The sequence below is a fragment of the Lissotriton helveticus genome, chromosome 10 (assembly GCF_964261635.1).
Source record: "Lissotriton helveticus chromosome 10, aLisHel1.1, whole genome shotgun sequence".
Taxonomy (NCBI): Eukaryota; Metazoa; Chordata; class Amphibia; order Caudata; family Salamandridae; genus Lissotriton; species Lissotriton helveticus.
In genome coordinates this window covers 910768839-910781279 of record NC_136071.1, presented here as the reverse complement: position 1 = coordinate 910781279, position 12441 = coordinate 910768839, and the positions used below count along the sequence as shown (strand labels likewise).

At 48.0% G+C, this 12441-nt stretch overlaps 1 protein-coding gene across 1 annotated transcript in view; it reads right to left on the bottom strand.

The window, feature by feature from the left end:
• MALSU1 (mitochondrial assembly of ribosomal large subunit 1) overlaps positions 1 to 4639 on the bottom strand; it is a 30671-nt gene extending 26032 nt beyond the window's left edge. The window contains exon 1 of the mRNA XM_078663557.1: positions 3790 to 4639. Coding sequence (XP_078519683.1) covers positions 3790 to 4213 — 424 coding nt within the window. The 5' untranslated portion in view covers positions 4214 to 4639. The remainder of the gene's footprint in view (positions 1 to 3789) is intronic.
• Between the last annotated feature and the right edge of the window lie 7802 nt (positions 4640 to 12441).

Below are 12441 nucleotides of genomic sequence, written 5' to 3'. Positions count from 1 at the left end.
AGATATTGTTAAAGGGAGCTCTACCTGCTTAACCGTATTTTTAATGTGCTTTTACTGACAGGGCACCAAAGGTCATGGACACAGACAAGCAAATACGCCATAATTCAGGCTTGTGTCAGCTGAGGCCTAGTAGCCACAGGGGCTGATGGTTAGCATGTGGATGACTGCTATTGGATCACAGAGATGGGTGAGCCACATCCCACTGGAAAATGCGCTGCTCCCCATCAAAAAGAGTGGACCACCTGATGGAGTTCTTTTTGGGGCAGCTTTGGAGGTGGACACTTTTGACTGACAAAAGACTCTCCTTGAGGAGGGGTTATCAAATACTCTGGTCTCAAAGCAGGAATTACACCTCATCTTGCAATAACATCTTAAGAAGCTACATATAAAAAGCAATCTTGGTCTCGTTGGACGAAGATCGTTCAACCGGCAACTAGGGGGCATGGTAGCACCAGCAAAATCCAGGTTTGTTATTCAAGTTTAAATTATGGCTTACGGAGATTTGAGAAGCAATGGTCGATGGGGTTCTAGTGTGTGGCAGAGGGTTGAGAAAAGAGGGACATTTACTAGGCCCTTCTTTTTATTTAGTACTACGGACAGCACGGAATGAGGATGTGAAAACTTTTCCTCGTGACAAGAGCAAGAACCCCACCACAGACCAGCTAGTACACAGAGGAAAGGAACTCAGGCAAACGAAACACTACAGCAAACAACTGGACCACAAATGAAGAGCAAGTCGAGACACCGCAGATAAAGACATTTTCAAATCAACACTATAAAGCTACCATCAGCAGATATAGAACAACAAGAGCACAGCTCCTGCAGATTGTATCAAAGCCAGCACTAACAGCAGCAAGATAATGTTCACTATCAATGATATCACTATGCCTCCTGCCGCCTTCAGCAACAATCACACCCTCACAAGACCTTAGCAATAAACTCTCAGAATTCTTCTGTAACAAAATCACCTCCATATACAGCAACTTCAACCATCAACTGGACTCTGTCACAGTCGGAACTCAACTTCCCATCACGGCAGATGAACAAACCATGAGCTTCCTGGGAGCAAAAGATCAGATTTCTTTTCCTGCATATCTTGGACCCCGTTGGGTAGATTCTCGCAATTTTGGCCTAATTTTGATCTGAGTGGCCAGTCCAATCCACCTGGAGCATTTTTCTCGGGCCTCCTGGCCTCTAAGGTGGCACACTTTGCAGGGATCTGGTTCCATTGACTCCCTGTACTAGTCTTGCTCCTTTTGCTTGTCCTCTGGAGTTTCTCTCCTAGTAGGTGTGCATAAGTCCAGTTCTTACCCCAACTGTTCTTAAGGGGGTACAAATTGGCCCGTTTCACTGGTACTGGAGAGGGACCCATTGGTCGTGAGCTCAACTTTAGGCAAAGTACTTAGTTAAAGAGGGCATCAGTGAGCATCTAGTTCGAGCTGTCCATGTCTGCCACCATCCAGTCCCAGTGTCCAGCTCCAGCAAAAAGCACAAACTTCCCCATCTTCATGAGTTTTTAAAAGGTGGTGGAAAGTTCTAGAAGCAAGGCACCTCTGACCAATCCCAAGGTGACACTTCACCTCTCCACCCATGTCCCAACCCTTCTGCACAGCCTTCTGGGACCATTAAAGATGTTACTATCGTCCCTCGCTGACATCATTGCCAGGGAAATCAAATCAAATCGAGGCCCATTCATGTTGGCTCCAGGGGTCTGGGCTCCCTCCTTTGCTCAGTGGGCCTGGGCTGTCCCATCCCTGGTACCGTGCGATAGCTAATTAATGGATGCAGATATTCTTCCACACACCCCTTCCTCCTCTAGAACTGAATGAAGCATTGCTCATTTCTCCCATTGTGTGGGGAGGCCTTTATTCTTTCTGCTGGAGAGCAGTGTAATTAACTTGGCCCAGAAGGGTGACAAAAAGCCTGGGCTTTGATCCTGTGCTGAGCCAGATATATATGACAATTTTGGATGAACCATAAGAAGTAGATATAGCTTATTGTTACTGAGCCATCTTGGCGCACGTTTCACCCCATTTTGATAACTTGATGGACTTTGTAGGTCAACGGGAAGCGCAACTGCACTCGAAGGCAGATTTCCCCCTAGGTATATAATAAAGTGTCACTGAAGATAAAACAATTAACCATACTGACTTCTGTCCATTATTATTTTAAGGCCTAAACCCAGGTCAATATCCAACCCAGACAGAGTCTCATCTATGCCAGGCTACCTAGTTACAGGGATGCGCATGACAGTAGTCTCACACATGCAGCCCTCGGAGATGTACACACTTGTTACCAGCCAAGTGCCCCTTACCCTTGCTGCGTCGCAACAGCCTTATCTTAAAAGGCAGACACTAGCGGTAAACATGTGCAGTCCGGTTACCATGTGATTTCCATGGGTGTCACACTTGTTGTGAGGCTCACCACAGAAAAAAAGTCAAAAAACCAGGAGATCATAAGCTCAGTTTTATACGAAATCGAGAACAAACCTCAAAATTGCTGTGCAAGATGACACTGGTTTCTCGCAGCAAAAAGCAGCGTTTCTTATGATGTCATGGATGTCTTTATGTGCATTGAAGGTGCGATTGGCTGACCATTGGGACTTATGAGGCTTGTCGTTTTTTTCTCAGATGTCAAAATGATATGATATGAAAGAAATTGAGCATGTGTTTTAGTGAAAATACATTTGGAAGCAGATAACATCTGTTACAACAATAAACATCCATTTCAAAGGAGAAAATGTCTTCTTTGAAGTGTGTTTGGCATTGCAAAACAAAGCTACAAATGGCAAGAGGTTCAATCAGGACAACAGGGAAGAAGTAAAAATAAAAGTAGTGCCTCTATCACTGCCCGATCAGCGGAAGGGCAGCAATCTAGCTGGAGCAATCAGTACTTGGTCCCAGTGGAGGAACGAAAATTGAGGGGGCCCGACTGCAAAGTACATGGAGGGGAACCTGACCAGGGAAATGAGCTGAGGCGGGTGCTCTCTTGCTGCTGCGGCCTTTGTGAAGCCAGTGCTTGGTCCATGCTCCAGAGAAAGAAGAGTAAGTAAAGCCAACACACGCTGGCCAATTAGAGGACAGCAAATAAGAGTGTAAATTAAGTCAAAGAATGGTAAGCAATGGGTGTACTGCAAGTCCCTTGTAAACAATATTTCTTGCAAGCGAGAGCCAAAGAATGCGCTGTTGCAAGCAAGACCTAAAAAACTATCATTACTTTGTTCTAGTCACACAAAATGGTAACTCAGAATATCACACATAAAACAGCTGGAAGTCACATAAAAAACATGGATATGCCACATATAAACAGCCTGAAAACTTTGCAGCTATGCGAAAGGAAAACCTCTATTATTATAAGACACGAAGGTTAACAAATATACAACACAAATATACTTATGTGCACACGAGGTGGAAATTGCATAGGATACCCACCCGATGTTATATATAAGTCTTTGCAATGTACTTTCTGAGCTGCTCAGTCCATCCCATCTTCAATATTACACCTAACTACACCACTGATTTTACTGACTAGAACGCGAGGCCGAAAAATGAGACAAAGGGTCGGCCATGTTAGGCGTGGATAAACCCAGGAGTTCGTGTGCTGCGCAAGGCATGCAAGGTGAATAACAGAACTCTGTGTCTTTCGCAATATGATGTGAATATGGCTATCAATTTCTCCGTAGGGCTGTGCATAATCTACAGATACACGGTATGGCCCTTACTTCCACATAGTTTTGACTACCGTTTGGAAAGCTTCAACGCACACGTTGACACTGTACTTATGCTGTACCTGTTTCGGCGCTCTCTGGCTTTCCTTCATTAGGGGCTTCTGAAGGCTGCTTTAGGTCAGACGAGGCATCGACTCCTGCTTCTGAAGGCAAGGTAAAATATCTGCAGCGAAGTGACCATGACAGGTGTGGGGCGCAATTAAGCCAAGGGGAAGCCCCAGCACACGCTGTTCGTGTAGTGCCTGCAGCCCAGACTCCCAGCTGCTGGGCTGCGGGTTTTCTAAAAGTCTGCAACAGATGAGTTTGCAGGGTTTTCCTGCAAAGAGACAAAGAGCGATTAAACATCGCTCGACCGCTGTGGAACCGACCACTACAAGGACAGGCAACCTGAAGCAAAAGAAGTGGTGCACGGCGAAACGTTAGCAACAAAAGACGTCTTCGAATTGGTTTAGCTGTTAAAATGTTCTGCATGGGTTTGGCGGCCATTTTGGAACGGGGAGTTCTCCCTCTGCCGACTAAAAATGGAAAAGAGATCTAGGCTAAGAAGTAAACAACCCATTGACATTGCCTTGTGAAGAAGGTGCATACATGTGATACGATACTGTTGCCAGAGTCGCTTGATCATTAGGCTTAAGGCATACTCCAGTCGTGTTTGCAAGAGTTTCATTTATGAAGGCTTTATTACAAATTGTGCACCTCCTGGTTTTCAATGAAGGTCGGCTTAGCACTAAAAGGCAAGTTTTCATACGTAGAGGCACAGGTGTAGTGGGCGGCCCTTATCCGAAAATAGTTTAATTCTTTAACACGAGGATTATGCTATTCCTGTCTTACTTTTAATGAATAACAACCAGTGAGGATACTGTAACATTATCCCAACGATATGGGTCCAGATAAGCAAAATCAAAACAAGCCTTTGCAATGCAATCGATCTAGCATGTTTGAAAGTTTAGTTATTGGCATTGTAAATTATATTGTTTTTTATTTATGTTTAGTTCTTTGTAGTAGAGTGGATGCAGCCCTGCCAAGTACCACGCATAAGGTGTTAGACTAAAGCATTTTAATGTGATACCTGCATCACTGCATTAAAATGCATTAGTCGCGCACTTATAGTGCCTTGAATACCCCCAAGCGTGTGCGGTGTGCATGAGGAGCTTTATTTAAGTGCCGAGCCCAGTGCTAGTGAGTGCGCTCCATACTGTCAGCTGATATCAGTTGCAAACAGGATGTGGCCTTAACTCACAATGGCCAATGAACTGTAAAGTTATTTCCGCACCGTCTTGCTGTGCAGTATACTCCCAAGAGTTTGATATGACAGCACAGAATTTGGGGCTACATGATTGCTGGTGCTAGCACTCTGAAGCGGCTTCTGGCCACAGTTTACGCTCCATAAAAAAACAATAATCTAGGAAAGATTACATAAACGCCAGACATTTCTGGATACCGATCAAAAACTTGTTTCCTTTAAACAGTGGCGAAAAAATGTATGCACTCTTTGTGCCTACAGTTCAGAAGGGGGGACCCAGAGAGAGCTGAGCTCGAGCCGGTCTCTCCCTGGGCAGGTTCGCGCAGAGAGAGGGCCACAGGTGGGGAATAATTAGAGAAGGGACAGAAGTGTTAAATAGGGCTAGCGCAGGGAGCAAAGGGCGTTTTTCCAGCGGGAGGCGGGCGGCGGTGTTTGTTTTGCCTGCGAGCGTATTGTGAGGTGCCCACCCGACGACAACAACCCGGGAGGTAGGATCGCTGGCTGCTCGCTGATTCCTAGCGGAGCCTCCCGCTAACATATCGCACCAACAGCGTCAACATGTCCTTCACCACCTGGCGCAAGCTCACCCCCACTGAGCCGGCTGACCGCAAGCTCTCCAAGATGGCGACGCGCCTGCGGCTGGCCTCCAGCTTCATCTTCCACCTGGACTTCTTGACTTCTTGTTCTGTCCTGGCCGACACCTTGCTGCTGTTTTCGGACAGTTTTTTCTGGACTCTAGCCCTCCTTCCATTCCGTCGCCCTTCAACCCCTTATCCCCGTGGATGATCCTCAAATGTTTTCTCCCTTTTCTGCTTTCCCTTCTCTCCTTACCCTTGCATCCCTCCCACCCTCCCTTTGTGCTGTGACTGCATCCACACTTTTGGAACTCTGCTCTGTGATTTATTGAAATAACTCTAATCACTAGTAAATGCAGTAGACTCTTAGAGTATATCCATTCTTTTCCACTCCCTATGTATATAGGGATAACTCCAATCACTAGTATATGCAGTAGACCTTTGTACTCTCTACCATTCCTATGTGACCCGTAGAGTATATCCAGTCATATCCCTCCCTATGTATATAGAGATAACTCTAATGACTAGTCTCCTATGTGACTTTTAGAGTATATCCATGTGTATCCCCTCCCTATGTATATAGAGATAACTAACGACTAGTCGCCTATGTGTCTGTTAGAATATATCCATGTGTATCCCGTCCCTATGTATATAGAGATAGCTCTAATCACTAGAATATGTAGTAGTCCGCGTTGCTCTCTACCCTTCCTATGTGACTTTTAGAGTATATCCAGTCTTACCCCTTCCCTATGTATATAGAGATAACTCTAATCACTAGTTTATGCAGGAGTCCGCTGTGCTTCCTACCATTCCTATGTGACTCTTAGAGTATATCCATGTGTATCCCCTCCCTAAGTAGATAGAGATATCACTAGTATATGCCTAGATTTTATCCATTTGTACCTCCTCCCTGTGTGATTTTATCTCTTGTACATTTGCAATTTTTTCTGTTTGTACCTTTTTATAACGTATGTAATCCTAAGTCTTTCTATAACGCATGTAATCCTCAATCCGTATGTTTTCAACTGGTTCTTATGTAAGTCAACAATTTGCAAATTCTTTTTGTACCGTCAGTCCTTATGTTTGAAACTGGGTCCTATGTAAAGCGCTCTGACACCCTTGGGTAAAGTTCGCGCTATATAAAATCGCATAAATAAATAAATAAATAAATAAATAAAAGGAAGACCTTCTGCTGCTGGGTGTTCCTGGGGAGGAATGGCCCACCGGGACGGCGGCCGGAGGCGTTGCGACGTGGTTGTCTGCCTGCTTGCCCCGCGGGCGTTTGAGGACGATGGCGACGGACATGCCACCAGAGGACGTGTCCGGTGCGGTGGTGGCGGGGGTCACCCCCCGCGTTTCCAGGCGGTGAGTGTGTGCCTGGACGGGTGGGGGAGATCTTCGGGGCGGGCTGCGAGGTCGTGGGGCGGGCCCCTGGGTAGTCCTTGCTCTGTTTCTAATGGGAGGGGTGGGAGGGTTCTGGGTGCCGGAGGGCTGGGAAGGCAGTTGCTTCGCGGAGGGTTGCTGCAGGCCTCAGTGGCACTGCAGTTTCCTTCTCTTCTTGTTAGTTGTGCGCTTTTATATAGCGCGGACTTTCCACGAACATGTCAGTATGCTTCACAATTGGTACGGACCTGATATGGGAGAACGTTACAAGTGCACGCATTCTAGAGCGAACGTTGCGTTACTTGAGGCACAATTGACAGTCGTGCACTGACCACATACAAGAGGTAGCAAACGTCATTTTCGGAGGAAGCAGTGCCATGTGTGCAGGTTTCAAGCGTACGGAAGACACACAGAGGTATAATACTGCAATGCATGGGGATACTCAAACACTGGAACTAACGTTGCGCACTCAATGGTGGTGCTTGTGCAGGTATCGACAGCAGCCCGAAGGTGGGAGGTAGCACATAGTGTGTTCCAAGAGACAAGTGGCGCGGGCATGTTACACACGAGTCCCGAACGCAGGTAGATGGGTAATACTGCAATAAATGGCAGACTCTCAAGTCACAGGCACACTGGGTCGGCATTTACATAGTCCTGGACAGTTGAGTATTCTATGATGGACCTGGCCCAATTTCTACGGATTGCAGGGCGGTTTTCTGTGGTGAGACCTGCCCCCTTTGGCTCACAGTTCGGTAGCCCTTGATGTGCTCGGGTGGCTGGGGCTGTGGAGCAGCCCCCTTTCTGGGGCACGGGGTGCATGTAGTTGCGGCCATGTCGGACTGGCCAGCCTGTGGTCGCAGCAATTTTGGACATGGGACTGTGGCTCTTGGGGATGCTTTGCAGCTGCCCCTTTCCCACAAGCCATTGCTAGCTATAGGTCACCCGGGCATGGTTGTGCGTGCGGGTAACAGGGGACCTAGGTTGACATCGAGGCGTTTTTTCTGGCGCGGGCTCCCTGGGGAGGGGCGGGGGCTCAGTGGATGGTCCCGGCTTCCCAGGGTGGTCATTGGGTGTGTGTGGGCCCACGTTCTGCTTCGGGGTCAGTTAGGGATGGCGCAGTGGGGGGTGGGGGGGTTTTGGTCCGGTGCTGTCTGGCTTGAGCGGCTGCGCGGGCAGGTTTCCACCTACAGTGAGCGAGTCGGCGGCTGGCAAGAGGGAGTTGGGGGTTGACCACGCTGAGTTTCGGTCTGGGGGGGGGGGGGGCACAGGAAAGGGATCTGGTGATGATTTCTTTTCTGCGGAGGGCGTCGGACTGGACAATAATGATATGATATTTAATGGCAATTTGTGCTGGTGGAGTTGGTGCTGGGGAACGGCTAGTGGCAGTGGGGATTATGTTGAACATGGTGATGGCATACGGATGGATATGCTTTTCTGATGGGGGTGTTGGAGCTGGCGAGTTGCCTGGTAGCAGTGGGGAATATTTTGGAAATGATGATGCATTACTTCTGGATATTGATGATGATGATGACCTGGAGGATGGAGAATTACGAGATGGGGTTGTGGAGATGTTGCCACACAGGTTCGAAAGGGGGGGTTGGGGCAATCCCATGTTGTTAGTATTTTGCAGGAGTCATGTGCGGACCCGGCAAAAGTACGAGTACCATCATCGACCAAGCCGTGTCAAGGGGACTCTGCGGTGTTTCAACAGAGATTGGCGCAGTTGCCTAAATGTAAGGCGGGTTGGTGGTATGTGTGGCAACAGGGGGAGAGTCTCCCCGTTAAGCGGACTCGATCTACTGGTATTGGGGATGGGGATGTTGGTGAGCAAGTTGCTCTTAAAACGCTGCCAGTGCGGCAAGCTGATGTGAATGCTAAGTCTGGAGGGGACGCTACCGCCGTCCAGAATGGGCGGACAGGGGACGCTACTACACCTATGGTTCAAGACGAAGGGGACAAGAACATGTACAAAAAATGTCCTATACAGGAATTGGTTCAGTCTGGGGGGGGGGGGGGGCACAGGAGGGGGATCTGGAGCGGATTTCTCTTCTGGGGTGTGAGGCGCAGTGCGCAATGACGATATTTTATGGCTTTTACGATGGTGGAATTGATGGGAACTGGCCCAGTGGCAGTGGGGTTTATGCTGGGCATGCAGTTGAACTGCTTATGGATGTTTATGATGATGATCTGGAGGAGGGTGCATTACGAGATGTGGAAGTTCCACTTGTGACAGTCATGAATCGGAGGGGAGTTTTGGGGCAATCTGGTTCGCTTAGTCTTTTGCAGGAGTCAAGTGCGGACCAAGCAAAAGATCGTGTTTCATCGTTCTCTTCGACCAGCAAGCCGCGACAAGGGGATCCTGCGGTGTTTCGACAGAACTCGTTCGACAAGGGGAGAGTCTCCCAGTTAAGTGTACTAGATCTTTTGGTATTGGGGATGGGAATGTTGGGGAGCAAGTTGCTATTAAACCGCTGCCTGTGCGGCAAGCGGATGTGAATGATAAGTCTCGAGGGGACGATGCCGCCGTTTCAAATGGGCGGACAGGGGACTCTGATCAACACATGGCCCAGGAGGAAGAGGACACAAGCATAAATATGACATTGCCTTATTCAGGTATTGGTATGCCTCTGGGTTCTCAATTGTCAGTTCAAACAAAATCCAGGATTTGGAATCATGAAGTTGTAGATGTGTCACCCGACAGTACTGTAAGTATAAACATGAGTGTTCCAATGTGGGGGCAGGTAAACTCTCGCACACTGCTTCCTGGGACAGCGTTTTGGAGGTCAAGGGCGGGGACAAGGGGGCAGAGGCCAGTCCTTTCAGTTTGTCCCAAAGGGCTGCTACTCCTTTTAAGGTGACGGTCTTGGAATAGTGGTTGCAGGATTATCCGGACTCTGATGCAGCACAGCGCTTGTTATGGGGCTTCACGGTGGGTTTCACGATTGGTTACAGGGGACCCGGCAGGGTAGGTGGTCGGATAACTTGCAGTCCGCGAACGAGAGTCCCCAGGTTGTGGGAATCACTTGGAAGATGAACTTGCTGTGGGCAGGATTTGTTGGTCCGTTTATGCACTGTCCGTTGCCTGCTTTGATTGTTTCACCTCTGGGCGTGGTACCTCCAAGGCAGTTGTTTGAGGGTCACCCAGTTGGTCGAGAATTCAGTGGCTACTTTTACTCGGCGGAGTTACTTCCAAGCATGGCAGGAATTTTAGAAATCAGCAGGAGTTCCTTTTTCTAAGGGGGGGGGGGTTGTCTGAGGAGCAGTTATGTTGAGTTTTTGTTTTACACTAAACTGGCCGGGATCTCTTTATGGGCAGCTCAGGTGGGGGAGGGATCCGGTGGGGGGTGTTTTTTGGTCAAAAAGGTTTTGACAGGTTTGGGTGGGCTACAGGCTGGTTCTAAGAGGCTGCGGCAGCCTGTCACTTTTGATTTCCTTCAGCAAATGTTGTCACAGTTGCCTTCTTGCTGTTAAGATGATTTAGAGTGCGTCAAATTTAGGTTGTGTTTTTATGGTTGTTTTTGGGGTACTTTGGGCTTCGGAACCCTTGGGTCTGCAGCACAGGCCTGGCATGTCTGGTGCTGAGGTTTTGTGGAAGGGGATAGATTGCGCCTTTGGCTACGAGTCTCTAACGCGGATTCAGTTGGGTAGGGGTACGTGGGTTTTCCTGGGGAGGAGTCGTTTGGTTCTGGTTGTCCGGTTCGGGAATGGGAGGTTTTCGTGGATTCTTCTGCTTTTCGGCCGGTAGTTCTTTTTGCCATGCGGATGGCACCCAATTTCTGTTGCCCAGTTATTGGCCGTTTTTAAAGTAGGTACTTTTGAGGTTGGGGCAGAATCCTTTACACTTTGGCACCCATTCTTTTAGGATTGGGGCGGCGACTGAGGCTGCCAGATAGGGGTGGGATTGGTCTCAGATACGCAGAATTGGGAGATGGAGGTCGGGATGCCGCGATTAATATATTAGAAAGTAGTGCATCTTCTTTTTGTTAATATGTGTTCTTTCCCCCTAGGTCCTTTGCACTGGAGGGTCGGAGTTACAGGAGGGTTTGGATTGTTGGTCACTCCTTCTTGAATTGGGCCGTAGTCTCTGCAGAACGCCATAATGTTGTGTGAGGTCTCTTGGTCTCAGCAGTTACCGCATGAAGTGTATTGGCATGGTAAAAGGGGACTGTGTTGGGGGGATTGTTTCTTTTTTGTCTTCCCTCTGTGTGGGAGGGGGGGTCCACCAGTCTTGCTAGTAATTCACCTGGGTGTAAATGATCTATTTTCTCTATCTGGTCTGACTTTGATAAGAATGATGAAGATGGATCTGGAAGTCATCAAGGACGCCTGGGCGAGCACCATGGTGATCTGGACGGGAGTTCTGCCACGTCTACGCTGGAATGGGGCTCTGAATCGCACAGCTGTGGACAGAGCGAGAAGGACACTGAACCAATCTATGCAACTGTTTTATAAGGGCATGATATTTTCAGTTTGGCGCATCCTCATTTACAAGTTTCTGAGCGTCATTTGTTTCATGAGGATGGGGTTTCACCTTTCCCAGTTGAATCAGTCCTTTTATTTCTTAGACTTACGTGCTTTGCTTGCCACATTTTTTGGGATGTTCAGTTGCGGTGTTCTCAGAGTTATGTTTAATTTGCTTTCTAGGTGGGGCAGGAAAACTCTAAAGGTTTTCCTGGATGGCGGGTTTTTAGTGGGGGGTGGGCAGCCTGGAGCGGGTTGGTCCATCCTCAAAGGGCAGGTAAAGGAAAGGAGGGGGTAGTACAAGAGTTAGTTGCCTTTGGTTGGTTAGGTTTTACTTGGTGGGGTTTTACTCCTTAGTAAGGTTGCTCAGTGAGCTGAAAGTTTTGGGTTTAATAAATAAATAAATAAATAAATAAATGGAATATGTTGTAAGATGTTTTTTTTTCACACCTGTCTTAAAAAAGTGGCCTTTCTTGCTTACTAAGAAGTTGTGAACAGCGAATTCTTGCGCGAGGGGGGACCCAGGGAGAGCCGTGCTCGAGCCGGTCTCTCCCTGGGCAGGTTCGCGCAGAGAGAGGGCCACAGGTGGGGAATAATTAGAGAAGGGACAGAAGTGTTAAATAGGGCTAGCAAAGGGCGTTTTTTCCGGTGGGAGGCGGGCAGCGGTGTTTGTTTTGCCCCACCCACCTCCCCTTTAGGCCTTTTTTCATATCAGTGCTTTAGGTGCTGATTTTGTTTTGTAGGTTTGCCACGCTAAGACAGGTTGCATTTTTCTTTTTGTAGGCGGGTTTTTAGTGGGGGGTGGGCAGCCTGGAGCGGGTTGGTCCATCCTCAAAGGGCAGGTAAAGGAAAGGAGGGGGTAGTACAAGAGTTAGTTGCCTTTGGTTGGTTAGGTTTTACTTGGTGGGGTTTTACTCCTTAGTAAGGTTGCTCAGTGAGCTGAAAGTTTTGGGTTTAATAAATAAATAAATGGAATATGTTGTAAAATGTTTTTGGTTTCACACCTGTCTTAATAAAGTGGCCTTTCTTACTTACTAAGAAGTTGTGGACAG